The following is a 27,776-nucleotide window of genomic DNA, read 5'->3' on the forward strand; positions in this document are numbered from 1 at the left end:
TTTCTTTAAAATACTCCGCCAAATTTGCTAAATGCTGATGCCAGGGTGTGTTAGTCAGTTTTGGCCTTTCTTCTTATGACATATTCTAACAACAATAAACCCTTTTCTCCCTTCAACTTTAATAAATTAGTTAAATCCTGGCTACTTGTTTAAGTGTGAACACCCTTGAAGCAGCTTTTATTTCCTCTTAAAAGGAGCTGGGGTGAAGTTTTGCAGTCTGTGTCTGCTCTGTTCACCCTACATGAAGAGGCTCCCAAAGGCAGCGAGCTGTTAGTCTATCCTCTCCAGTTCTCCTGACGTCCTCTCTTCCTACCGAGTGTGCTCAGCGGACAGGAGCCAGTCTAATCCCCCTGATATGAGGAGCGCCCTGAGACCTGACAAAGCATTCCTCAGATAAAGACACGCGATCACAGAGATGCCGTGGAATTCCCACAGTTGGGGGGCAGGCGGGCCGGCTAAGTGTGTTTGTGAGAGACAGAAAAAAGGAAGAAATGTTTTCTTCCTTGACATCACCCCCATGGAGATTTCTCCTTCCCCTTTCTCCCATCATTCTCTCTCTTCCTCTGAGTCTCTCTCACCCTCTCCCCGCCTCTGCTTTTTTTGGAGCTCTGTCTCAGAATCAACCCTCCAAATGCAAACCAGACCGGTGACCATCCTCTCTCACCTGGCCCCGTCTGTGGCTGCAGTCCCCTGCTCTGCTTTTGAAGCCTTACTCCTCACTGTTCACCCCCTGCACCTCCAGAGTTAATGCAAATACTGCAGCTTTTATGTTTAAAAAAAAAAAAAAAAAGGTATACCACTTTGAATGTTAGACAGTGAGAGACATGCAGCAGGAGAGATGAAAAAGAAAGTAGTTAAACATCAGTGAAACAGTGAAAAGAAACCGCTTCCTGGCAGCTACACCTCTCCGTTTGTTCATCCCAGACATGGCTCCTGTTTTGCTCAAGACGAGTTCTTTGTAATGCAGTTTGCCTGAGATGAGGGTGTACATTGACAGCTTAAAAAAAAAAAAAAAAAAAAACAACTCGAGAAACAGCGGAAAGAGTCGGAGGCTAAGATTCCTCGGTTCAAAAGGGTTTCTTTTACAGAGGGTTTTTTCAAGATGCACCAAAGGCCTCCTCTGAGGATACCAAGCTGAGATGTCTTCAAGGTCTGACTTTCAAAAGTCCCCTGCAGTTATGTTAGGATATGAAACTGTAAAACTGTGAAGCTTGAGAATCACAGGCACATAAACACCATATGGGCTCTTGAGAAAGTGATGGAGCTGTCAGGTCTGCACTCATGTCAGCACAGGAGGATTTTTTTCCCACCATCTCCAACATGCACAACAAGATTCTCTCTAGAAAGAATGGTAATATACTAGACATTTAAGGAAATGACTCCTCACCTATCAAATGAGCTGATTTGTGGAGATTCCCTCGCTGAATCACCAGCAACCCCGAGAAACGCTGGCGGCAGCAGACCTGGATCCACAGTGACATCATCACTCACAAGGCTGCGCAGGATGTCCTTCACGTTCTTGCCCTTTGAATCAGTGGGCAGAGAAGGTCTAACCTCAGAGGACAGTGTGGACAAGGCCTCTGAGATGGCATCTGGACCATGAGTCATGCCAGAGGATGACAGGTCTGCCTCGCTAGCGGCGGCGGAAGTGTGGTCGTCACCGATGCCAGAATCGTAGCGCCGGAGAGAGACACCATTTTCTACCTCTAGACCTCCAGAAATGGCACCGCTATCTACAAAGAAAACATAGTAATAAGGAATGTGAGCAAAAAGACAAAACCAGTAGGAATAAATTTCAACAGTATGGATTCTGCACACAACGCTGTTAATGTCTGCAAATCTGTGCATTATATGCCACATATGCTGGTTTAAAATATGTAGAGTAAATCAGTACAAATTTTCCAGAAAGGCCTCAAATAATTAATCTGAAAAAGGATGAGGTTGTCTTACAATGGGTGTAAATTCACCTGAAAGTAGGGATGCACAATTTTGGCCAAAATGTTAATCATGTTTGTTCTAATCAATATTTAGAAAATTATTCTTAATCAAGTTTAGTTTTTAATTTTAGGGATAATTTTTCATCATTATTGTTCATTTAGAAAAACTACCATGCTACTAGCCTGTTGTCAGGGCCAGACTGGGACAAAAATTCTGCTACGGCATTTTGCCTACACCAGCCCCTAACAACTGTTCGAATAATCCTCTGGGAGTGGTACGTCCCCAGCACTCTCTGGCTCAGGTGGACAAACACTGCCTGACCTGGGAAGGTAATAGGGCCAGAAGCACAATAATAGCAGAACTTCATAGGGTCTAAAATCTGGCTCAGTAACACTTACGTTTAGGGTGCAATTCTCACCATTAATTAGCTGCTTATTTGCATGCTTGTTTGCAGCATACTAACTGCTCATAAGTCATTATATAGGAGATTATTATCGCCTTATTCCACTGGTGTTCAATCCTTTTGCCCAAGGCACACCTGAAATCAAGCCAAAATCTCAAGGCACACCATATTCATATCATTCAAATAGCCAATTCAGAACATGTTACAGTATCTTTAGTTGTCTACAGTTTAAGTAATAATGTATGGTCATATAGATCCTCAAGGCACACCACTGTGCCCTGCTACAACATTTGAGAACCACTGCCTTATTCTACAAGACTTTAATCTATGGCTAATAAGCTGAACCTGCTGATGGTGACTTGCTGTATGGCCGTTGCACGAGCAAGTCTGGCCCAGTGCAGACAGCGGCTAAGAGCGAAACACTCCCTATGAGACTGGACTTTCAAAGTTGAGGGGTGATACAAGCAGCTGCTCTTTATTTGGACTGATCCTTGTTTTTGTAATGAGATCCAAAGTTGCCTAATGCTGGCTCATTGTGGTTTGTTGTTGAAGTTGTGAAATGTCAATCATGCTGTGACCATGGGACAGGCTAATTCTGACGAGGCTGGACAGAGCAGGAGACACAGACAGGTAGGCCCATCGTGTATTTGTCTCTTTTCCTTTAAACTGAACTCTTCGGTGTGGATTATCAAATACAAAGTATGCACCACCAATTGATATGTGCACCATGGGTTTAGCCAATTTCAGCACAACATCATAACACACCTGTGACCTGCATCTGCACCCAACAGTGCAGCCCAACAGCGGTAAGGTGGTCAATGAAAAAAACTTTTCAACCTAATAGCCTTGTTCATACACTGAGTCTGAGGCTTCAGTCAGGATGAAGAGCATGATGAAGATGAGATCACGACAGTGACATGATCAGCACCATGGACAGCACTGCATATCAAACACCCATGATAACACTGACAGCTCAGAGGGCATTATTCTAATGTCTCACATTTGTCTATAACGTGCCATCAACAAGTATTCAGTGAAAAATATCAAATATTCAGCTGAGGCAGGGAAGCATGCAAGAACATTATATGATATGATGAGGAACTAAATGCACTTAGACACACACTTTTTTTGCATTAACAGAAGGCAGGTTTGACAGAGCTGGTTTCTAGGCCTAGTTTGCACACTAATCATGATGCACTACAATGATTTACGATTTTATATATGGCTAGAGGCCGCATAGTTCTATAAGTATGCTATAAGAAAAGCCAAAATGTCAGCAAATAATACTGATACTGGAAAATGTATACAAAGAGAAGACACTGGAAAAAGTAAGCATTTCAGATGTTTTTACACTTTTGAGCTGCTGTTTACCTGTGCTCCTTGAAGACTGCGATCGTTGAGGGTGTTTTTTGTCGTTGTGGGGCTCCAGAATGTCGCGGTACTTTGACACCATGAGCACTGAGATGAAGTAGACCACGGCAAGAGCCAGAAACTGGGCCTGCTTACTGTCCTCCTGAAACAAACAACATACACTAAACGATTTCTGTCGATGAATCCAGCAGAAAGTATTACAAGGAGGTAATTCTTGCATATTTTAATGTAACATAATTCTTCTTTAAAGCTCACAATATCTCTGAAGACGACAGCCCTGAGGCGGTTGATGTCCATGTCCTGAAGGAGTCGGTCCAGGTCTCTGATTGGAGACATTCCACCTGTCACAGCATCCACAGGACTCTGCATGCATGAAAATCAAACCTTGATTACATGAAATCTATTTTTGTCTCCAACAGAATTTTTTTTAAAATACAAATCAGGATGTTCATTAATCCATGTGCACTGTGAGGAGCAGGGTTAAGGTTTCACAGCTTAGGGAAGCCATCCCTCCTGGGATCATGTCCTTAACATAATGGCTTTTCTATGGAGCCACTGCATTATAAATGAGCTTTAACACCCTGTTCAGGGAAGAACAACATGACTTTACTGGAAGACACTGTATCAAATCCAAGGGCCAATGACAAAAGGCCTTGTCTGGTGTCACAAATAGCAACCAGCGTGGTAATACAATAAGATGTGAGCTAATGCAATAGCACTTGGTTGATGCTGGTGGGCAGGACAAAGGGCAAAGCCTCCCCTGGTTTATTATAAAGAACCAGACAAGGGCAAAGAAGAAGTAGCGGACAAAAATAACTGGCTTGGACCAGAAATATTTATCATTTCAATCTGCATTTTGAAAGAAACAAAATGTTAAAGGAGGAGAAAAATAAGTAAATAAAACAAGATGAGATGGTTTGTGTTACTTGCCTGTGCAGATGCAGACTTGGCTGTTCCAAGCATAGTACTGGGCATGGCTGTATAGCTGCGTCCTGCATCTTTACCATGCCTAAATTGGGCTTGCTGACACTCCAGACAGTTTCTCACAGCCATAGCACACACTGAGGAAGATCAGAGAGAGAGGTTATTTGACCTGATGCTCTGATGACAACAAGATGGAACATTATTTAATTTTATATGCAAATAAGTTGGCTACTCTTGTTTCTAGAGCCAAGATAAACACCAAGATGGGTTATTTCTGTAATGTAGGTATTTTAACCTGTGTCTATCTGGTCATTCTGTCTACATAATGTTATCTTGCAGGCCTGTTCTGGATGGGAATATTGCTTATATTATCTCACAACATTCAGTCTCATTAAAGCCAGGGCACCAAATTCAAACAAAGGAATTTGTCCATAAAAATTCAGCTCATGATCTTCGAAAACCACCTCAAGAGAAGCTGAGAGAGACAAAAACCAAGAAGAAAAAGTGGGGCCATGACAAGGTCAGTGCTCTGGCCAGCCCTGGCAGCACCGTTCACTCTTCCCTGCTCCACCTCTCCTCCCAAGGTCACAGTGCAGGGGCGTGCTCCTGAATCACACCCACTGTGTGCAGCTCCCATAATAAATGACACTGCCTGGGTGTGCACATGCTGAGTAGGCAGCAAGATGTGTCCTTTATCAAAAAAAAAAAAAAAATCTAGTGGTCAGACAACTTTTGTGTGGGTTCAAAAGTGGCACACTTACCATTTGTAATCTAATGCGCAGCTTCTCTGTGGGACACCCCCTCCTCCCTGCCCCCCTGTGCTCTGTATCCCTGACAACTGACAAATGTTAACTCTGAGCCATTTAGATTACGAAGGAGGGAATTATTCCGTCTGGAAATGGGCTCGCTTTTTCCATTAGGACTACTCTTTCATACAACCATTTATAAAACGAGAGGAGGGAGGGAGGGGTGGAGATGCTAAAACCTTGTTACAGTCTTCCAAAATCAGATTAGGTGCCAGCAATGGGGAGCGCATACCTCATCAAATATTCATTTCATAACGGCTGCTTTCTAAAACGGGACCTGTAGAACGGGCTTCTGCAAAACCCCAACATCAGCAGACGTAGTTGGATAATATCTGAGAGGAGAAGTGCTTTTTGTGTAACAAGTTAGCATTCTGAAAGGCTTTTTGTCTCAACTACAAGCTGCAATGAGCACCTAAAAGCAAAAACTGATACCTGAAGATGCATTGTTACGTATTTGGAGGAGAGTATGAAGAAATTATTTAAATCAGTGTCCAAAGTACTGCACCACTCCCACGCTGAGTGAGTGTGTGTACGCTGTCTTGATCTGTGTTTGCAGAAAAGGTGCACCTCATAAAATGAATAATGTAAGAATTTCAGTATCTTTTATTCAGCTGGAGCGTGGCTGGGCTTTTGATGCTGTCAGAGGAAACTGTAATAGCCTGGAACAGAAGGCAGAAAAAAAAGGCCTGAGGCTACGGCGCACTTTGGTACAGCCAAGGCCATTATGTAGAGCTCACTATATCATGATAGCAGCCATTTTAGAGTGTTGCCATGCAGTGGGGTTATAATAACAAGATAAGAGAGTGCTGATATGAGCAGAGGGAAGGAGGCGAGGGAATGAGAGCTGCAGCTGCAGAAGGAGAGGAAGAGGGCAGGAAAGAAGGAGGGAATACAGGAGGGAGGGTCAAAAAGGCTACAGGGAGCCATGACTGAGGCTAACATGAGAGGCTACTGCCGGCTGATATGAGCTGGATCGATAAACAGGGGAGGACAGAGGGCTTGGTAAAAGGAGGAGATAAAAGACTGAAATTCAGAGAAGAGGCACAGACGAGTAGAGACAGGGTATATACAGAAAATCAGACATTAAATTTAAACTTTTTAAGACCTTTTCCAAGACCCTATTCATACATTTTGAGACTATTGCATCTTCTTTTTCTAACCTGCTACATTAACAACCATACGTATGGGTTCTGTGCTGGTAGTAAGACAAAAATGTGATGAAGAAAAGAAAATGCCGGCAGTATTTCTTATTGCAGTGTGTAAATTAGTCCTTCTTGGTGCAATTTGAGGTTGGACTTTGAAAAAAAAAACACGAGGATTCTGAATTTAAGGTCTAATTTCTTAACTTAAGTAGTCTGAAGGTAATTATGCCACAATCTAGAAGTACTTATTTACAAGTTTTGCACTGCAGTTAAAGCTAAAAATTAGAACAGTATGTCTTAAGTTTTAGGGGAAAAAATAGGTAAATAAATAAATAAGCTATTAATGCCCACTTCAGGTTACTTATAATACTCCTTATTTTTCATTTTCTTATTAAAAAGCATTATTGTGTCAATGATCACAGCACTAAATGAGCTGTTTTGGGACTGCAAATTCAATTTAAAATACTGCAAAAAGGACAAACAAAAAAACAACAGAGTGCATACCAAGGCGAAGGCACTGCCGGAGGATTCCTCCTGACGACATATTCTTTTCTGCTTCTATCTCTGTGAAGTTGAGCGAGCTGGCAAAGATGAGAACATCCACCAGGTTGATGAGGCGCTGCAAGAAGGTGACCGACGCTTCGACTGGCAAACCTTGGGATGGTTCAATGTTCTCCAACTCATGCTAGAAGCAGAGAAAGAGGAACAATACATAAATTACGAAGACAAGAAACCACAGAAGTAGAATAATTCAAGCTAATATGTTTACATAGATTGTTCTTTCAGCCAAGACCAATTATCATTATAAGCCATTGGTCAGATAGATATAATAGGAAACAATTCATAAAGTAATCGTTAAAAAGTAAGAGAACATTGTGACAAATTCCTCACAGAAAGTACAACTACTGCGTTGAAAATGAATAAACCATCTGGAGCAGGAAGACTTTCCAATACTACAAACACTGGTACATCACCAGAAGATGGAACCCCACTATGGATGCCTCAGAAAAAATGGAAAGGGAGGGGCTGGAGCTACCATCCAGCTGTTCTATGCAGCAAGGTGTACAATTGCCAGGCAATATAAGTACCAAGGAGAATCAAGGGCAGGGGTGGTTTCTGTAGTGGTGTTATTGATAGAAATCTTTTAGATGAGGGATGATTTGGTCAGGACGGACTGTGTAAAGACTAGAGGAAATCCTTCAAAGCGCACTTATGACATCCACAAGCAAGGGATAAACATTGAGCCAAAAGACCTTGTCTTTCGATATACAGCACTGTGCAGAACTTTTAGACATGTTTGGGCAAAAAATTAGCCTGAGGTAAGGTGTGTAATGGCAAGTAAGCCCACCTGCCAAAAAAACTGCCAGTGGTCGTCAGGCATACCACCAGGGGTGAAAAAGGCCCTGACAGAAGAAATGTCGTTGGGCTTGACCTTGGATGTGTTTTGCCATTTGTGGAGCTTGACACCCCCCAACACCCCCCAAACTTGCCTAAATCTTATCACATCATTTTTGCAAAGTTTGGAAGGAAATCCTTTAAAGCACTTTTCACTTTTTTTGGGGGGGGGGCTTCTCACCATAAATTAATATTTTGCTTGTGTTGAAATAGAAATCTCCCCTTTGAATGAAAATCATCTGAAATGGGAAGTTGAAAGGGCTACACTCTAAGTTTTATTTTTCATACATATCCGCATACAAAAAATCAAAATGCTTTTCCTTAAGAACTCAGGATACTAGCAGAAAAGAGAAATTATACGAACATAAGGCTATAATATATGCTCCCCTACTAAAGGAATTAATCACTTTAAAAAAAGTGGAGTATTTAAAATAAGAATGTTACCATCATAAAATTTAAAAATGAGAAAAGCTCATCCAAAAGAAAAATATTCTTTATATTCTTTTTAAATTTTGCCGTTCACCAACCAAAAACAACTGAATTATAATAAATTGAACATCAGTTGGTTTCTCAGACAGACCAGTGAAGTCATTGGGGCAAAGAATCACATAAGAGCACCTCGATCACAGACCCAGACAACACAAAAACAAACTAACAATGTTAAGAAGCAGCTAACTGTAGGCTAATGTGATTGGGGAAGGTCAATGTGGATGGATAACTTCCTGCTATTAGAGCAATCAGCTACAAGTGTACACAGTCATGGTTAAGTACACACACACATAGTAACACACACACAATCATGAGGAGACTCACAGAGGAGGATGTGGCAGCAGATAGTAGAGGTAAGATGCCTCCACAGGCCATGATGAGGTTGTCCACCACCTGGGAGATGAGGTGGATGCTGTTGTGGACAAACACCACGTTCTCGCTACTGTTCACAAAGTCCAAGATTGTCTTTGTGGAATGACTGAGAGGAAGTAGACAGAAAAATAACACTCTTTAATAAATATAGTCCAATTTGAGATGTTTAAACCTCTTAGAAATAAGAGAGTGACATTTCAAACTAACTGAAGTGGGAGCTTGGTACTGGTGCTGGTGCTTACAATTATGGAGTGGCTTTAAAACAGATCTGTATTACTTAATGTAAATTCTACAATCCTTCTTTAACGCTAACAGTTGTTGGATGCAAAACGGAACTAGAGGAGTCTACCCTCTAAACTGTTCTTGAATATGACGATGCATTATGAATGAATGCCTCTGTTCAAAGTCTTCATATGCTGGATAATGTGTCCCATGGTGCACTGTGAATTATCACAAACTTTGGTTCTATCACTCTGCCTTACACTTTATACACTATAATCAATTTGACTTCTTTAAGTATGTACCGGCTCATGCACTGGCATATCTTGATTAGTAAGGTCATTCAGGGTGAAGTGCTGCATTATCTTTTCTTTGTTGTATCTTAAATGATTAAATCCACTACCTTCATTTGTTGGGCTTTGTGAGATTTATTTTTCTCAAAGTTGGTAAAGAAAGCTTTTTGGTTTTCTGCCCCTTAGAAAATCTGCACAACTTCACTAACCATTATGTTTACAAAATACTTTGAGAAAGACTTGAATCCAGGCTTTCTGTGTTTAAGATTGTTATTTCAGTATTTTTTTTTATAAATACTCTGTGAGTTTGATTGTTTTTGTGGTTGCAACTTTGAGATTCTGCTATTCTTAGCCAAATCTGTCTTGGAAAAGATTTTTCTGATCCCAGTAGGACCATCCTGACTAAATAAAGGGTAAATGATATTAAAGGATAAAAATATCCCCCACATCCTATCCCCACTGTGCATTGGTGTACACTTTATCAAGTGTCCTTAATGTGGCATGGACTCCAAAGACATCCTGAGAGACTTGATTCTGAATTCAATATAATCTGCAGTACTGCATCTTTTACCACTTCTAATGCATGTTTTTGTCTTTAAATGAGTAAAATGTCAAGGTCTTTGCATTGGGGAAGAAATGCATTTAAATGCAAGAAATGCACATCCAAAATCCACACTGAGAAAAAAAAAGAACAGACATTGTTAACCTTTAAAGACAAAGTAGGCGTGCAGATGACCTAGTGGTTCAATCCTGCTCTGTGTACTACCTGGGTTCAAGTTTGGCCTGTGGTTCTTTTTCCACATGTCTCTCACCTACTCTCTCATCCCTGATTCCAACTCCATCCACTGCCCTGCTCTCTAGAAATAAAGGCATAATAGGTCTAAAAAATATATCTTAAAAAACAAAAACCAAAAAGATAGTAATAGTGGGGGAGTGGTTTGAGTTTTGTGAGAAACTGGTTTCTACTCTAAAGCTATGCAGATTTTTTTAAAGGTCTGAGAGCACAAATAGTTTGATTTCAAGTGTTTCAAAGACTTATGCAATTATACTGCTAAACTTGTCGAGATTATTCACATTAGTTGCACAGGCAACTTCAACTTAAGGTTAGATTCAGCTGCTCAAGGGTCCTGGTTTAGCTCAGGTGGTAGAGCAGGTGTCTATGTACAGAGGCTCTTAAGTAGCCATGATCTAGAGCTGGATCGGGCTTGATGGGGGTCAAAATCATCCTGTCAGACATAGAAGCAAAATTATATTTTACTCTAGATTTTTGAGTTTTGTCTTTTTTTTTTCTGAACTTCAGAACAATTTTCTTCAGTGCAGTCTTACTGCACAACTTGCCACTTAAGACACGCTGCTCAGTCCTGGTCATGTTTCCTAAATTAAGATATCTTATCAATAAAAATGACACTACATGCAGTTTATTACTAAAACACTATATTACTGTTTCATTGAATGTATGCTATTGATGTAAAAAGAGAGCATAGCTGTTAAAAAATGGTGCTTCCAGGCTGCTCAGTACAGTGAAATAGTGTAGTGGGGGCGAGTGATGGAGAGAGAGTGTGGTGCAAAATTACAGAAGCAAATTCTTTGATTTATCGTCTGTTCTAATGCAGTTCAATTTACTAATAGAGTGAGTGAAGAACAGTGCAGACTATAGCTGACTTTTACCGGACTGATGCTATCCAAACAGCTTTGCACATTCAGTGTGCAGTGATATGTGTGCGTCTGCTCCTCATCTTTACAGTGTTGCGCTCATTCAAACATAATCTGAACTGATTTCGTCACAAAATCAACTCAAAATGTAGTTTAAACTTTGACAGGTAAAGTTACTAAAAACATTTGGTTTAGATTGTGCTTAGACCAATAAATAATACAGAGTATTGGATGGGCTGGACAGGGCTCAGAGATAACAGGTACAGGCTCAGGTAGGGTTGTGCCACGTTTTTTGCCCATATTCACACTCAAACTAAAAGCATAAATACTTCATTGACACTTTGAAAGAATGATGTGGCAGTTTTGATTTCAGGGAGTGGAATTATGCTGGTGTTAACTTTTTCTGATCTACATGACCTCCAGGACGTCCAAATATTCCTGTCTGTTGTTTTGAGTAGTGACTTTTGACTGCAATTGAGTGTGGCACTGGAACTAAATTGTCAGCCAGCACTTTAGTTGTACTTTTTCATCTTTTTAACAAGGTTATTATACAAGATATTTCCTATGTATATAAAAAATATCTAAGTTGAAAATCCTCCCCAAACAGAAGATATTTCAAAAGGATTATTTCAGTCACCACTTGGATTGAAGATTAAATCTCCTCTGAGCCCCTCAGAGGGATGAAGAGCCAATAAATCTGTTTTCCATTAATCAATTAACAAAACAATTGACAGCATTCTTGAAGTCAGAGTCAGCGGATTTTTAACCCACCTCCTCCACATCTGGACATCTGTCTCGATGGAAAAGAGCAGGTCAGTGAGGAGGCGTTGGTGCATGTGTGACCAGCGGAACTCTGGGATACGAAACATGGTGGATCGAGGGGCTGACGCGCCTTCTCTCTGAGGGCCTGAGGACCCTCCAGCTGCTGCTGCCGACTGCCCTTGGTTTGATTCCTACAGGGAAACAAATAAGGGATTAGAACATAAAACTACACACTGTTCTAAAGAAAGGAGAAAACAGAAAAGACACATACTGTTGTCGCAGTCTCCTTTAGTTCAAGTCTCTCTGTGTCTAAGGCCACATTGGACACGTCAAGTCGCGCAATTTTGATTTCTTTGGTTTTGTTGACAGAGTCAGAACTCCTCTGGGTGGCAGAGTCATTGGCAACAGCAGAGCTGCCATCTGTGGGAGATGGAGGGTTTTCTTCTTCATTGGTGCCCGTGGTCTCCACAGGCTGGCTTGTTGAGTCTGACGCTGCTGCTACCTCCTGTGCTGTAGAGGGCACTGTAGTATCTGAAGGCTGCTCCTCTGCAGTTGTGGAAGACTCCTCAGGTTTAACTTCTTCATCTGCAGGTTCTGTCACACGTTGTGTAGGAGTCTCAGTCTGAGGAGATGCCTGTCTCTCTTCAGTTTCACTTTCTTCAGTTTTTTCTTGTACACTAACCTCCTGTTTTTCATCTTTTTCTTCTTCTGTTTTCATCTCCTGTCCTTCCAGATCTTCTTTCTTCTCTTCGTGTTTATCCTCCTCCTTCTTCACTACCTCTCCATCACCTTCAGCTGCGGCAGCAGCAGAAGCATCAGTAGACTCCTCTGGGCTATTGTCAGCATCACTAGTGCGGATCTGGTTACTAACAGACAGCACCTCAACCTGGTCCTCTTCAAGGGTAGAGGCCTTGTCCTGCTCACTGTTCTCTGCACAGACTGCAGCCTCTAGAGACGTCTGAGTGTTATCTTCTTGTTCTGAAACCACAGGCACCTCTACATCTGTTTCATTCAAAGAGTCTTCTGTCATGGAGGTTGATGATTCACCTTTGTAGGGTTCACTCTCAGATTTGTCATCGTCTATTAGGGGTGTTTGTCCATCTTCTCTCACAGATGACGCTGCAGATTCTTCAACCACCTCGACTGTTTCAGGCTGTTGACTTTCTGATGTTTGTAGTTTCTCTGTGCTCTCATCTTTTGAAGCTTCAGCTACTGATTCCACCTTATTTGCCTCTTCGCTCTGCTCCTCTTCATTATTGTCTTGTATCACACTGGCTTCAGCTTCTTTCAGTACGCCTGAGTCATCCTTGGAAGACTCCTGAACTGCCTTCTGCTCTTCCTCTTCTTCTTCAGCCCTGGCGAGGATGTTGGACACCGTGATGGATGCCTGTTCTGGTTCACCTGCAGCTTCCAGTGGGCTGGATGTGATGGTAGAACCAGATGCTGAGTCAGGGGGGTTACGGAAAGTCTCCTCAACTGTGAGCTCAATGACAGTAGAGGGGGGTGTCTCCTCTGTGAGTGGCCCATTTACACTCTCCATGGTTTCTGAGCTTTGGCTGACACCAGAGATGGTTCTCAAAGAGCCGGCAGACTCCTGACGCTGATACTGATGAAACATACGGGACAAATTCTCTTTGTGCTGCTCAAAGGTGACCTGGAAACACAGGAAAACATCTGTTTAAACATGTGAAATGCTACATGAAACTCTGTCTGATCTACTTGTAGGAATGTTTGGAACTGTTCCCTTTACAATACTTCTGAACTACTCAGACCATGTTGTTAGCATCTCACAGCCCATAAAGTACCACATTTATGATGACTGCTTAAAAAAAATAAACACTTGGACAATCATTCTTTGCAAATAAATAAATAAATAAAGGATTTCATCAACCAAGGCATAATGACTTTGTGTTTTTCTGACATATACTCTAGATGTTGTAATTGCACTTCAGCCAGTTTTAAAGAGGTTTGGGAAAAAACAACTCAATCTCGTTGCATCTAATTTTCTATTAGAAATCATGGTAAGTGACTTTATAATGCTTCAAACATAAAAGATGTCTCTTGACTTTGAAGCCTATTCTCACAAGCAATCATAACATTTCCAGACATTTTCAGGGCAAGCTATTCTGTAAATTTCCTGACTTGCTTGTTCATACTTGTCCAATGCAGCAGGAAGTTCTCCTGCAGTATGCCTGTCAGGCAACGGAGTGATGGGGGAGGGGAATATACTGGGGTAGCAGGGATGCAGCTCACACATGCAGATTACTTAGGTAAATTCAGGAAATTTTCACAAGTTATGTGCAAGTGTGAAAAGTGCTTATAGCCTTCTTCAAACATGAAATACCTGATGAAGGTCAGTTAGACCGATAATGTGTGTTTCAATTAATATCAGCAACAACTGAGACAGTGTGTTGGAGCTTTTCAAATTTCTGTAAAGCCTTATGCTTCTCTGACACACCTGTTTAGGTGAGCAGAAACCTTTTTCAACATTTCCAAACATGAAACCATGTTACCAGATTGTATTGCGACAATCCACCTGGATCCACCTGATGATTGACATAGAATCTGGCCAATCCAGCTTTGCACTATTAAGGGTAAACTACCCAGGAAATTTCCAGACATGCTTGTTCACACTTGTACCTCACAGCAGGAAGTTTTCCTGTAGTTTGTCTTTCAGGTAATAAAGGGGTCAGTGAGGGGAATAATAGCAGGAGGCTAGTGGGGATGTTTGAGGGTAACATCAGGGTGAAAAAACAGGTAAATTAGAGACATTTCATGAGATTTGTGCAAGTGTGGATAGGGATTATGATTTTTACTTTCTTAATGGCGAAAAAGCTGAAAACGATAGACAATGCCACTGAAAGAACTAAGAAATCAGACTGTCAACAGCATCTTATCTTATTACTACAACATTATTCTAGCATTCATATGGCATTAGATTAACAAAAAATGTTCCCTGCTGCTAAAATTCCTTTTAAAAAAAAGCTCCATTAAATTGAAACAACTTGGTTGGTAGCTAAACAATTTGATACCCAGCATGCATGGGATCAGGCAGTTGTCCACTGGTTTGCATTTTAACACTTTTACATATCTCTCTCCATAATGACCTTACATCCTTGTTTACCTGGAGGCATCAACTCCTGTGAGTAAGATGCCCTTTAAAATGCAAAATGCTCTTTACTTGTGAGCTTATAGCTACATCTAACCACTGGGACCATCTGTGGCTAACTGCAACATATTTAAAACTTTTCCCTCTTCAGACTGCAGCCTATTAACCTCCATCAGTCTTCTTACATCAGATACCAGGGACCAGAGTGCTAGTCTGTAACGACAATAGTCTGCAGTGGCATTTGAGGAAGAGCCCGTCCATGTAAGCAGTCATAGATTAGCAGTAGATACTATTAGTGTGTGTCTGCTAGCCGTGCTGAGTGCGTGTCCAGCATTGGCAAATCCTCCCACGCCTAATTTAAGACCCTGCATTAATCACTGAGCTTGGAGGACAGAAAGTCAAAGATGGGTTGGTGGTGGAGGGGAGGGGGTGAAACTAGACCCACTTTGCTGCTTTTACCTGAGGCTATTTGGACAGGAGGAGAGAGAAAGAGAGGGAGAGAGAAACAAAGAAAATGAGAAAGCCAGAGATCAAAAAGGGGAAAAAATAAGAAATTGCAAAGGAGGAGGAGAAAGAAAGTGAGTCATTGAGAGCGGAAGAAAGGAAAGGGAAAAAAAGACGCTGATTATTTGTAATTAATTAGGCGTTATTGTTCTAAATTAGCCTGCTACATGGGTGCTCATTAATCTTCTGTAGCGGGAAGCAGTGATTGGTAATCCATAGCTGTTTTCTGAGTGCACAGCCTGTTCTTAATGCGCCAGTAGTCCGTCTCTTTCTTCCTTTCCCAGTGATCACACAGCAAGACCTTCTACCCCATTAGTTTGAGCTTAATTTGACATTTAGCATTTTTAGCAATTAAAAGGCTGGATTCAGAGCCACTCTGCTATGGAAATTATGCAGGGAGCAGAACATAACGTCATAGATTCAGGATGCAGTCCGTGCATTAGGATGATGTATGCTGGCCTTAAATGGGGCTCTGCAACAGATCCAGTTACCATTAGACAGAGGTAGTATACGTCTCTGTGGTTTTTAAAGGAACATTTAGCCTTGATACAACATACAGAAACTGCCTTGGGTGGCTTAGGCATCAGCGCTGATCTAATCTAATTTCATTCTACTCCACGACTCAGCCTGGCCTCAGTGGGGTATGGGAAAATGTTATGGTAATGTACAAAAACATGGTGGGCTTTTCTAATGTGACAGGTAACATGGTATTAACTGGACACAGCACGGCCAGATCATACAAAGACATTTAAAATGTGTTTTGGGATGGAGGCACACTGGCATAAACCCAAAGATAATAATGCAAGTGCCTGTACTTTCAGATCCAAAGATTGTTTGTGGAGAAAATATAAGAAAAACAGATTAAATTTTCTTGCAGGGCACATCAGTGTTTGTTTGGCATCGTAATACCCACTGGTAGGAAAGCCATAACTGAAAAGTGCAGACTGTGCATGTAGCCTGTTGCAGTTGCTCCTGTTTGTCAACTGCTGTGAAATCCCCAATTATTTCTTATTGATTATCTATGTACAATACTGAGACTACTTTGCAGTGTTGCAGGTTTGCATTGCTTTATTTCTTCAACTTGGTGCTTTTTTACAAAGCTTAAATTCTTCAATATTCTGCCCTTGTTCTACTTATTGCTTATCCACATTTCATATTTTACTCATTTTTAAATTTAGATTTCAATATTTCTACTGCTACACTGTGTATACAAGCTTAACCTGACATACCACAAAATAACCAGTTTGATATCAGCATTGGCAGATATTAGTGCAAATAGTTAAATGTCAGTTTCCGCAAATGCCAAAACTTTTTTAAATATTTACAGTCGATCCAACAGCTGTGTATATCAATACTATATATCATATACTGGCTTAAAATATTGGTAAAATATGTATGATTGCCATCAGGGGTGCTACACAATCAAGGAGGACCATTGGGAGCCCTGAACATTTTGATTGAAGCCCAAAACATAAAACAACTATCAGACTGTCTTCTACTCCACTTAGATTGGTTTGACTCAGCCTCTCTGCATTAGAGTTAATTGGTGTTTTTAAAAAACGAAAAGGCGTGTATATATTGGTACAAGCAAAAATAAAATTGGAAATATCAGCATATCGGGCATTAGCAAAAATCAAATATTGTGCATCAATAGAATTTTTGAATAGTTGAAGAAAAAATGAACAAAAGAATAAAGGCACCTCTCTCCTGAAGTCAAATAATCATATTTTTAAAACACGGTAACTCTAAACTTATTTTTCCCATGTCTGCGCTGTCTAACTGATCTCTACACCACAAACTGTACGGTGAGGTCAGCAGGAGACCCCCGCGGTAGTAGCCTGTGAGTCCCTGTTTAGATAAATAGATAGGGACCAACCACAAAACAAAAGGGAAATAGGGAGGTCAGCATGGCTCTAATCCGATTAGCTAAATGCAATTCCTCTTCCAAAATCAATGTCATCTGCTACCGCTGTGCTGGTGGGGTTCTTTTTTTTCTTGCTCTTGTTTGCAATATCTTCCTTTCTCACTACTTGTAAAAACATTTTTCTTGGTAGTTTTCTCCCACCCATCTAATTCAGGGAAATGTAAACCATCTTTATCTGTAATTTCAATCACAAATATAGAAAGAGGGACTTGCAGGCTACTGTATACTAAGATATTTTAAAGTCAACCACATTCACTGCAAATTCTAGAGTCTTGTTAAGTCTTTCATATGCAATCCTGAGCACATTTCAAGACACTTCAGTGATTTATCTTGCTTGCTATGTAGTTATTGTTATTCTGTCGAGAAGTTACTAGTTAAAGCAAAAAAACAATTCAAACATTGCTAGTTTTGGCTAATGGTTTCCTTTTATGAATAGTATGGTAAAACTTCTGATGCCTGGCAGTGAGCCAGTTTATGTTTCCTAATGTTCTCAAATTCTCCTTCCTTTGTCTGAAAGTCACTGCATTTAAAATCCTTGCCAAGGGCCATGTTTTGAATCTAACTGTATAAAGTCTTAATAATCCCACAAGATTAAAGCTGTGATGCCAAACTGAGGAGGGTGATTAACACCAATGGAAACAAATTCTCACCTCTGAAAATAACCAGCTCATGATGTATATTGTACTTCGTCAGGGATCCATTAAACCATATTAAGCTTATGTTTCTCTTTGTGAATGTGAACGTTCAGGACAGAGAAACCTCCATGCCTGATTCTTCTCTTCTGGATAGCTCCTTGTTCTCAAACTGATTTGTGTGCAGCGATGGACGAGGGGCACCTTGGGTGGGTGTGCAGGCTGAGAGAGGGGGTTCTATTGTGTCAGCGTGCCCACCTGCAGGAACATCTGTCTTTTCACAGACGTGCATGCAGATGCTCTTACTTTCTAATGACTGGCATAGAAGGATGTTCACATACAAACACACACACACAGACAAAGTAAACCACGTAAACAGCATGTTAATTCTTACAAATTTTACATTTAACTTATCATCCTTTGCACTAAACTCTGCACTGCTGTCTTAAGTCTGGGGCCTTGTTGCTCCAAGGGTGGCAGTAGCTTTGGGGGAAGAGGTTGCTCAATTGGTTGGGAACCAGAGAGTTCAAGTCACAATATGGATCAGCGTATAAATTTGATCTGGTTGCTGGAGAGGTGCCAGCTACCTGCCTAAGCACTGCTGAGGCACCAAACCCCAACTGCTCAGGCCCTCTTTAGGGTACAGCAGCCCCTCATCTTGAAATCTCTCCATAGTCAATGTCCAAAAGATATTTTTGTACATGTGTGCATATGATTGGCATGCATGTGTGTCATCAGGTAAATCCATCTTGCAAAGCTAAAATCTTACATTATCTTACCATGTCTAAAACAGACCAGACCAATCAGCATCATTTAAGGAGAATGAGGTAGCTACAGCTAGGGTTTAGTTGTACTGGAAGCTGACAGCAATGGCTGCCACCAGTGTAGAGTTTAGCTTGAATGTGGCTATAGTATAGCAGCAGTTTTATCAGAACTGGACAACATTTAAAAAAAAACAAGAGACAAGAGCCACACAAGAGCTTCTCTTGGCAGAGGAGATTTGGAACTATGGTGGTGCCTGTCTGTCGAGCCCAGTTTACTACCCAAGCTCTGCATTCATACTACCTCATTTTTTCTTCAGACAGAATGTTTGTCCTATAACCCTCCAATATTTTTTTTTAAAGTTTGTATGGGAGGCTTCCTAGAAAAATTTGAAAGATATCCATGCAATGGATGTATAAAACCTTCTATCTGAGATGATGAATTAGGTATGTCGCCCTCTTCTTATTAAGGCTTATACTTATGTTAAATTTCTCATATGTGAAAACATACCTTGCCAATAATTCTGATTCTGATTCTGGAGAAATCAATTTTTTTCAGTGTCTCTTATGAGCCTATTATGTGCAAGTAGATGAAACAAAAAGTTGCTTTAAACCAAAATAACCACTGATTTAGCTCTGGTGGTAGAGCAGGTTTGATTTCCTGTCCTCACAGCCTTAAGTGCATGACATCCTTCAGTCTGCCTTAAGACTACCTTAAATTTGTCTTTCATTTGTTGTTTTGTTGTTGTTTCTCTTGTCCCTCTCCTCTTCCTGCTTTTCTCTCTAACCCCAGCATAGCTTCAGCAGAGGGCTGTTAAAATGATTTCGCTTCTGCTCGAGATTCTCTGCAGCTCAAAGCAATGCTAGTATTTACACTTTATACCTACTGATACATATTTAATCACACAGACAACAATAAAGATAAAAAAATCTTTTCATACAGCCAATCCGTTGACCAGTATTTTACATTTAGCAAGACAATATCATAATTCTTTCAGCCTGTGAATTTAAGTTGATCCAGCAGGAATTCTCATAAGGTTTCAATAAAGAAGGAGCTAATATCCAAAGTTTTATTGCCAATAAAATATTCAAAGAGGACTTTAAATATAGATCTACTTAAACCTGTTTACCTCTGAATATGAATCTTAATTTTAGGTATCTACTTAAACTTAAAACATCTGAACCTGCGACAAAGAAGTAAAATTTGCTTTGGGCGTTTCTACTCCTCCAAACTGACAACTAGAACATGGCAAACATGAGACTGACTGAATCAAAAAGTCCATGTAGGGGAGATGTGTGCAAATATGTATTTGTAAATGCATATATGCACTTATCAAGAGTCTCCCAGAGGGCTGGTTGTATTTATGAGGCCTTGTTTCTCTGATTGTTCTTGCACGGTTCCGATGAATATTCAATGGGCTCGTAGAGAGAGAAAGAGAGAGAAGGGGTTTCAAGAGCCCTAGAGAAAAAGAGGGCAAAGAGAAAATGTGCCTTGTAACTCACATTCACACACACACAGACACAATCTTGCACATGCACACAGCCCTGCAGCAGTGGGAGGAGAGAGCAACAGTGACAAACAGCTTTGGTGCTACAAAGGTGGCAGGAAATCTATCAAACGGGACAATAAAATTGCAATTGAGTTTCTTTAGCTTTTTTTATAGCAGATGCATGTATCTCAGTGGCTAGCTCCTGCAGCAGCTATCCTAGGCACACACGATTCCCTGCACGGTGTGGGAAATGTGTGTGAAAGTATGTGTATCACATCGTACATGTGCATGGGTTTATTCACAATGTGTGTGTGAGAGTCTGTTGTTTAACAAATGCTGGGAACTGTAACTAAAGGCAAGAAGAAATAGCATTAATCTTGTGCAATTACATGGAAAAAAAGGGCAATTACAGCCTGCCGTGTACAAAGAACAATAAACAGTTGCTGCACTTTGCTACGTTGCAAGGTGAGAGGCCCAAAAAACTGCAGCTGTGTGAAATGATGAAACAAGAGCCAAAGCTTTGAAAGCTTGAGGTTAAATTAAATTCAGTGTGGACAGAAATTACATGTGAAATCTAGGAAGATGATCAAATGGAATTTATATTTTGAATTTTTTAACAAACGATGACAGCACTCTTAAATTAGACTGTTATCTTTACATTATTGTTGTGACTAAAACTGATTTTTTTTTACAGGGATCTTATTACAAAAATCACAAATTATTCTGACATTTGCTGTCAGGTATGTACAGTATGTGCTATATTTTTATTTTATCTCAATATGCCCTCATTTTTATGACCATTTTACATCAAATCCTGCCCTTCAAGGTCAATGTAACCCTTCATAAGCCCTTCAATTGTTTTATTTTCTCTGCTGGTTACTTCAACATTGTTCATATGTGTGTATAGACATTGGGGAGTTCAGCATCAGGCATACACCGTCCTGCTAACTGCTGCTGTGGTCTGATCCTCCATGGCAGTCTATCTGTGCCCCCTACTGGACGCCAACACCCATAACACCCCTCCTGCTACAGTGAAGCGTCTCATATCACCAGCACTTCTTTAACTCTCACGGCTTAAAAACCCCCCAGACCACAATCTGACACCGACCTCAATTACTTCACTGCTTTGGAGCAGAGCAGCGAAATGTGATATAAACAGTGAATTTCTAAAGTAGTGTTTTAAATTCAGCTTTTGGAAATAAGAAGTGCCAGAAGTTTATTTTTATCTGTGCAATGTGAAAGAAAAGAGACTCTAAATGTAAATAAAGGAGTGGAGGGGCTGGTGGGCTCGTTCCTATTGGTTTATACGCCAACTAGCTTTTAAATTGTAACCACTGTACGGCTTCTAGCTTAATCAGATGGGCACAGAGAGGCAAGGTTCAATTACTGTGCTACTCTACACTGTGAGGATAATGCTTTCTAATTTCTTATTTTATAAATTGCATTATGTCACATTTAAACTAAACTTAAGGGTGACAGAGCTCATGGTTTTGACTCAGTAATATCGGAAATTTAGCCGGAGAAGCGTTCATGTTGTGTGCGCAGGTCTGTGTGCTCTATTTACATTGAGATGGAGAGAGTGAGAGGTAAAACAAAGAGAAGCAGGAAAGTAACATAAAAGAAATTAAAAAAAGAGGAAACAGATGAAGAGATAGGAGAAGATCCACAGAGAAAGATAAACAAAGCTGTGGTTAAAGCTGGTGTGCATGTGAGAGAGGCGTGCATGCTTATGATAAACACTCTGACCTTAGAGTGAGTGATGGACAGAGTGTCCACCCAGACGCGCCAGCCGCCCCACTCATATTTGATGGCGTGGTAGAGCAGGATGCGGAAGATGGCGTACACCATCTCTGTGATTTTCTGCTCCTCGCTGTTTCTGGGGTTGATGAAGCCCAAAGAGAGCATCCACTCCTGCCACACGGAGCACTGCAGCAAGCTCCTGGAACGAAACAATGCTTGTTATTATTCAGCTTTGAATGCAAACCCCGCTATAAGGTGTAAATGCACAATGCAAGTTCACTTGTAATTTTCTGTGAAGTGGTGGACTTCTCACCTGCGGTTTTCTCTGCTGTTATTAAACAGTTTGATCATGTCTGACAGAAAGACCCGGCGCACCTCCATGCTCTCAGCGGACGGAGGGGAATTCTTTAGCAGAGCAGCTATTACCTTCAGAATTTCTAGAAATATAAACAGAAGCATACACAATCTGCGTTAAGTCCCTGTGAGGAGACTTCAAGTAGTTATGGAAAAGAAAAATTAAAGCTGAGGCCTCTTAATGAACTACAAAAGCAAACAAGACCATCACTGAAAAAAACTATTTCTATGTTGTAGCTTTTCATGTTTTTAACATTTGCAGAGGGGAAGTGTCAGAAGAGATGGTATATGGTATAACAAATTAACAGACTTCTATACATTTACCACAGCAAATACTCACAATTGAGGCTGTCAAAATGTTCGAAACACCACTATATCTTTGGTGGTGGGTTTTTTTAACCCATTTAGACCTAAGGCCACCTAAAATAATCACCCTCTAAAACTTCAGTACGGTTTGATTTCTTTAGTAAAGACATGAAAAAAAAAAACACTTGGAAGAATAAACACCTTTGGTTTTACTGTAAATTAATGGATTTATTTTAAATTTCCTTAATGTTTTTAAAATCATCAACGGACAAAAACGGGATGACATTACAGCAGTGGTTCTCAATGTGGGGGTTGGGTCGCAAAACAATGACAGGGTTAGATGCTTTCCAAAAACCAAAAAAAATTTTAAAATGATTTTAAATTTTATATTTTACCTATTTTGTAAAAGATACATGCATAGAATTAGTTAAACATAAAATTAAATGGTCATTGGGTAAAATAAATGCTGAAAACCTTAAGATGCAAGTCTGACTATTCTTGAATCTGCATGGCTGTGTTCAACTCAGCTTCAACCACCCCCAGGCACAGTTGGGGTCCCCAGTCTCTGGCACCTTTATATATATATATATATATATATTTTTTTTTTTTTTTTATTTATTTATATGCTGAATACCTGTATACTCCTCTCTGTCAACACTTACTCCAAATAATACCTTTAGACTTGTTTTGTATTTATTATCTTTAAAATCTTTCCCATCTTAACGCTTATAGCTTTATATGTAGAAAAAAATGTACAAACAAATGTTAAAAACTGGAATTAATTTAATCTATTTATTCCTTTATTTTAGTTTTTATGATTACTTCTTGTATTATATGCATTTTATTTATCACTTTTATTTCCTTTTCCTTTCCTTTTTCTTTCATTAAAAAAGAAAGAAACAGGGAATCTTTTAATCATGTTGTATTGTAAAAAGTTTCAACACTGCTTTCAATAAAAATGTAAACAGAAAAAGGTCATGGTATTGTTACAAACTTACATAAGCTCACATTAGGCCTTATAAACCAGTCTCTCCTTAAGAAAGTTTCTAGGAGAAAAGTAGTCACAACTCCTCATGGCGTGTTCTTTAACAGCTTAAATGCGTGTTCTTTATTTGATGAATGCTATGTGCTAGCAAGCTGAAAGCTTGTGCATGTTTGTCTTAGATTGCATTAAAAAGCCCCTCTTTTATGTTCATGTAAGGGCATGAGACTGCAGGACAGGGCGCAAACAAAGACAGTACACAGGAGTGAGAGGTAGCAAGATGTCAGATGTCCAAATTTAAATAAACCATAAAAACATCTAGCATAGAATCATGCAAGAACTATAGGCCCAGATAACTAGATGTGAAAGAACTAGGGATGTACGATATTAGATTTTTGCTGATATCCAATATTTATACACTTATTTTAACCAACGTCGTTATCGATCTAAATATTTAAATTTACTTCAGACCTAAAACTTCAGTCTTCAAAACACGTAATTTCAAGTTTGAGGATGAAAAATTAACACATTTTAGTCCTTATAACACACTTTAAGAAGTAGGGAATGATGATGAATAGTTACAGTGTTGAGAATCTGTGTAACGGTCTTGCGATACTTCTGGTGTTTTGCTATGATGTTTTGCTACGAATGCCCATGTCATATGGTTGCGAGTACTGTAATGAACCATATATGTGCACATGCCCACAATTCTCAGCTTTCCAACACCACTGGAATTTTTCTGATCGGACAAACTATGACAGAGTTAGGGTATTAACACTCCAGACATATAAACCACAGCGCTGGCGCCGACTCAGTAGGTAAAGGGTTAACATAAAGTTAACATTTAAAAGGGCAGACATTTTTGAAATTGAATGTTATGATTGCCAGCATTTATTCTACAAACTGAATTTGTTATGGCAATGGCATCAATTAAAGTGCTGAAATGTTTTAAAACAGTCATATTCTAAATGATATTTTACTGTATCTTTCCTAATTTAAAATACCAGAGATGTGATAAGTGCAAAATTTATTGTTTTACTTCCATAAAAGCACTCAAATGTGCTAAGAGTGCTATTCAGTGTTTAATTTTGTTCTAAGCTGTGAGCTAATTATAGGTAAGAAAACTTTGGTGAATGTCAGGATCTTATTAAAAACTGCCTAAGTAGGTTTTAAAACAAATGTTTTTGTAAGACTGGTCGGTGAACGAGTCTCAATGAGTGATAAATTTGCCCGTTAAGAGACAGCAAGAAGATGTTCTGTTAGAAAAGATAACCTGCACGTGTACTGGAGAAATCTAGCTTTATACAAATGGGGGACCAAAATCAACAAAAAAACAAAAGTTCCTTAGAGGAGCCTTCATGTAAATTGCGTTTATAGTTTAGCAGAAATTCATGATGAAGTGCCCAAAATTGGTCAAAAAGAATGTCAGTTTTTTTCATTCATTTTGCAGCTCAGAGTAGTATATTCTGGGATTTTAATAAAAAAGGTTGAAATTGGAAAGATGCAGTATTTGTCTTGGAAATACCGGCAGCTCTGCAGCACAGGATGGGAAACTGAACAAATCAACAACTAAATCATAAATTGGTCCCAACATGTGCAAATCATTGTGTCACAAACTATCTGAACTTCCAGCTCTACACACCTGAAAATGTGTGCCTGTGGTAAAAGAGACAGAGGAGAATACAGAAAGACCAGACGATTGATCTTTATCACGCTGTAATGGTTTTGGTATTGTTTCAAACGGCAGATGCAGAGACGTGGGCCCTTTCTGGAAGGCTTGGCTTTGGTTAAACCAAAGAGACTGACTGTTTAGATGAATTATCTAGACAGTGTCAATGTTCATTTGCTCTGAGTCGAGAGACGGCGGGGCTTGGATTTCACTTGTCTCTTCAGACCTTGGCGCTAACCGATGCCCCTTTGCCCCGGCAGACGGTTGTGTTGTTTCTACGCCTTAGTCACTCAAATTATGAGTCGCTGAACCTTTACCGCCAGAAAATTACCCCTGCATGTACCGGGAATGAGGATGGAGGGGATGGCGTATTCCCTTCTTTTTTCCATTTGCTCTTGGTTTTCTTTCCCTTGAGTTAATTTGAGGGAAACGGTACTTCCTCGGTTTGTTTGATTGGCTCTGACGTTACTAAAGACTGCAATCAGGGGGCCATTTTGGGAGTTTGTCACAGATTAAATCAAGAGAATGCACAGCAAAGGAGAAACAGACCACCGCTCTACTTTCCATAGTATGCGCTCACATGTGAAAAAGTCGTACAGGGTTTCTATGATATATACCGCCTGTCTGGGATGGTTGGGTCAGAGAGTTTTTAACACAATAAAGGCTTAAGATAATCAAAGTGTGACTATAGCAGGGCCTTGTCAGATTAAGGCTGGTTGGAAGTAAACCTTGGTTGTGATTATACCAAGTGCTTGGATTTCAAACTGATTAAAGATGTTTAGTGAGGGTGTGCTCAAGGTGAATGTACAGATGTGTGGAAACACTGTTATAAAACCGAGAGGGATGTTTTCTTTTCTTAGCTGTAAGGAATACTTCAGACTTTAAAATGAGTTAGAGCTAGTGAGACGACTTTAAATTGGTGGTAAAATGATATGAGAGGGGGACACTGATCAAAGCTGTGAGTTTTAGCTCCATTTGATGTGGCATATAAAAGGATAATGCCCTTCCTATAAGTAACGCTGCACTTTTAGAAGAACAAACACATATCATGATAGATAAACAAGTTAGAGAAACATTTAATAGCCATTTTTTGTTTGCAAGAAATTATAAAGTACACATAAGTGTCTGCACAGCATGTGTAAATCCAAAACCCATTTTTATTTCACAAAATGAAACGAATAGTTTGAGCCTACTTTTAATTTTTGTTTTGCCACACATCTAAATCAAAGGTTTAATTTAAGGCTGTCGAACAATCTTTTATTTAACTCGCGATTATTCTAAATATTTCTCAATGTAACACAGTTAAACTCCCTTTTTTGCATTTAAAACTTTTATTGTTTCTTTTTGGATTGCTCTGTCTTAAACTAAGGGCAACTGACTATTTGGACACTGACCAGCTTTTATTTTGAAAGAACTCCAGGTAAATTGAAGTATATGACATGAACTTCACTGTGAGAAAAGGAACTTGTTATGGATTGAAATGGAACATTAAGGAACGGTTAAAAAGTTAAACTTCTTCTATTATGGTGCTGATGACTCATGACCTCTCCATTGAATTATCTGTGATCTTTTTTTAACAGTAAAATGAGACATGATTGAGCAGAGGTGTAATGTACATATCTTACATCATTGTAGATGCAGAGGCTTAACCAAAGTGTGCTGAAATGGAAAATGTGGCACATTAAATAAACGTCATTTAATAAATGCACTAATTATGGACCTTAATTACACTGCAATTAATGCATTAATGATGACAGCCCTACTTAAAAATAAAAAACACAAATACTCGCTAACTTCCTGAGATCTGTTTGGAATGCATTTTAGTTTCCCCCACTTATTCAGGATAAGTGAGACCAGACAAGAATAAAACCTAAGCCCTGTCTTCGAACAGGAAGTAGTTTTCACCAAAAAATTATGTCTGCATATGAGAACATCGGGCTTTATCTGACTGTACAACTCACAACAATTTTGAAATTTATTTTTCAAATCAATTTCGGGGTGTTTCGGCCAGTTGGTAGAGGGGCGTTCAGTCAGTAAGGACAGGCATGAACAAAATTTCCACTATTAATTCTGGAAGTCTTGGAAAATTCCCATTAAAAAGTCAGATTTCAAAAACATAAAAAAAAACCCAAATTTTCAAGAATCACCAAAGCTTTCTGTTAAATTCAAAAAATCCCTTTTGAAATACTCCAAATATGTCCTCAAATATTCTCAAAACATTTCAGTAAACTTTTTTGAAAAATAATAAATGTATACATAGATTTTTCACAAAAAAAGAGAAAATTTCCCAGAAATATTTAAGACAAATTCCCAAAAATTACAAAAATATTCTTCCAAAATCCCATGGAAAATTACAGAAAATATTCAAGCAAATTCCCCCACACATCCAATCAAACTGCTATTACATTTCAGGAAAATTTCAAAGGACATTTTCCACTTTTCCCAAATTTTCAAGCACAGTGTCCCAAACCCAGTGCAATCTTTGGCAATGTGATCAAATAACTAAGCTCTGGGAGGAAGTGAGCAAGAGCATTTATG

The 27,776-nt window shown here is 39.7% G+C and overlaps 1 protein-coding gene across 5 annotated transcripts in view; it reads right to left on the minus strand.

Annotated features, from left to right (window-relative positions):
- lrba (LPS responsive beige-like anchor protein) overlaps positions 1 to 27,776 on the minus strand; it is a 307,885-nt gene that overhangs the window by 201,840 nt on the left and 78,269 nt on the right. For 4 of the 5 annotated variants that reach the window (XM_041784335.1, XM_041784340.1, XM_041784339.1 and 1 more), the window contains 10 exons: positions 22,241 to 22,364; positions 21,934 to 22,126; positions 12,039 to 13,421; positions 11,777 to 11,958; positions 8,793 to 8,946; positions 7,089 to 7,269; positions 4,643 to 4,773; positions 3,968 to 4,075; positions 3,713 to 3,854; positions 1,388 to 1,733 (listed from right to left, as the gene is read on the minus strand). In XM_041784335.1, coding sequence (XP_041640269.1) covers positions 1,388 to 1,733; positions 3,713 to 3,854; positions 3,968 to 4,075; positions 4,643 to 4,773; positions 7,089 to 7,269; positions 8,793 to 8,946; positions 11,777 to 11,958; positions 12,039 to 13,421; positions 21,934 to 22,126; positions 22,241 to 22,364 — 2,944 coding nt within the window. The remainder of the gene's footprint in view (positions 1 to 1,387; positions 1,734 to 3,712; positions 3,855 to 3,967; positions 4,076 to 4,642; positions 4,774 to 7,088; positions 7,270 to 8,792; positions 8,947 to 11,776; positions 11,959 to 12,038; positions 13,422 to 21,933; positions 22,127 to 22,240; positions 22,365 to 27,776) is intronic. The other variant, XM_041784337.1, reaches the window with a different exon arrangement.

This window comes from Cheilinus undulatus, linkage group 4 (genome assembly GCF_018320785.1).
Source record: "Cheilinus undulatus linkage group 4, ASM1832078v1, whole genome shotgun sequence".
Taxonomy (NCBI): domain Eukaryota; kingdom Metazoa; phylum Chordata; class Actinopteri; order Labriformes; family Labridae; genus Cheilinus; species Cheilinus undulatus.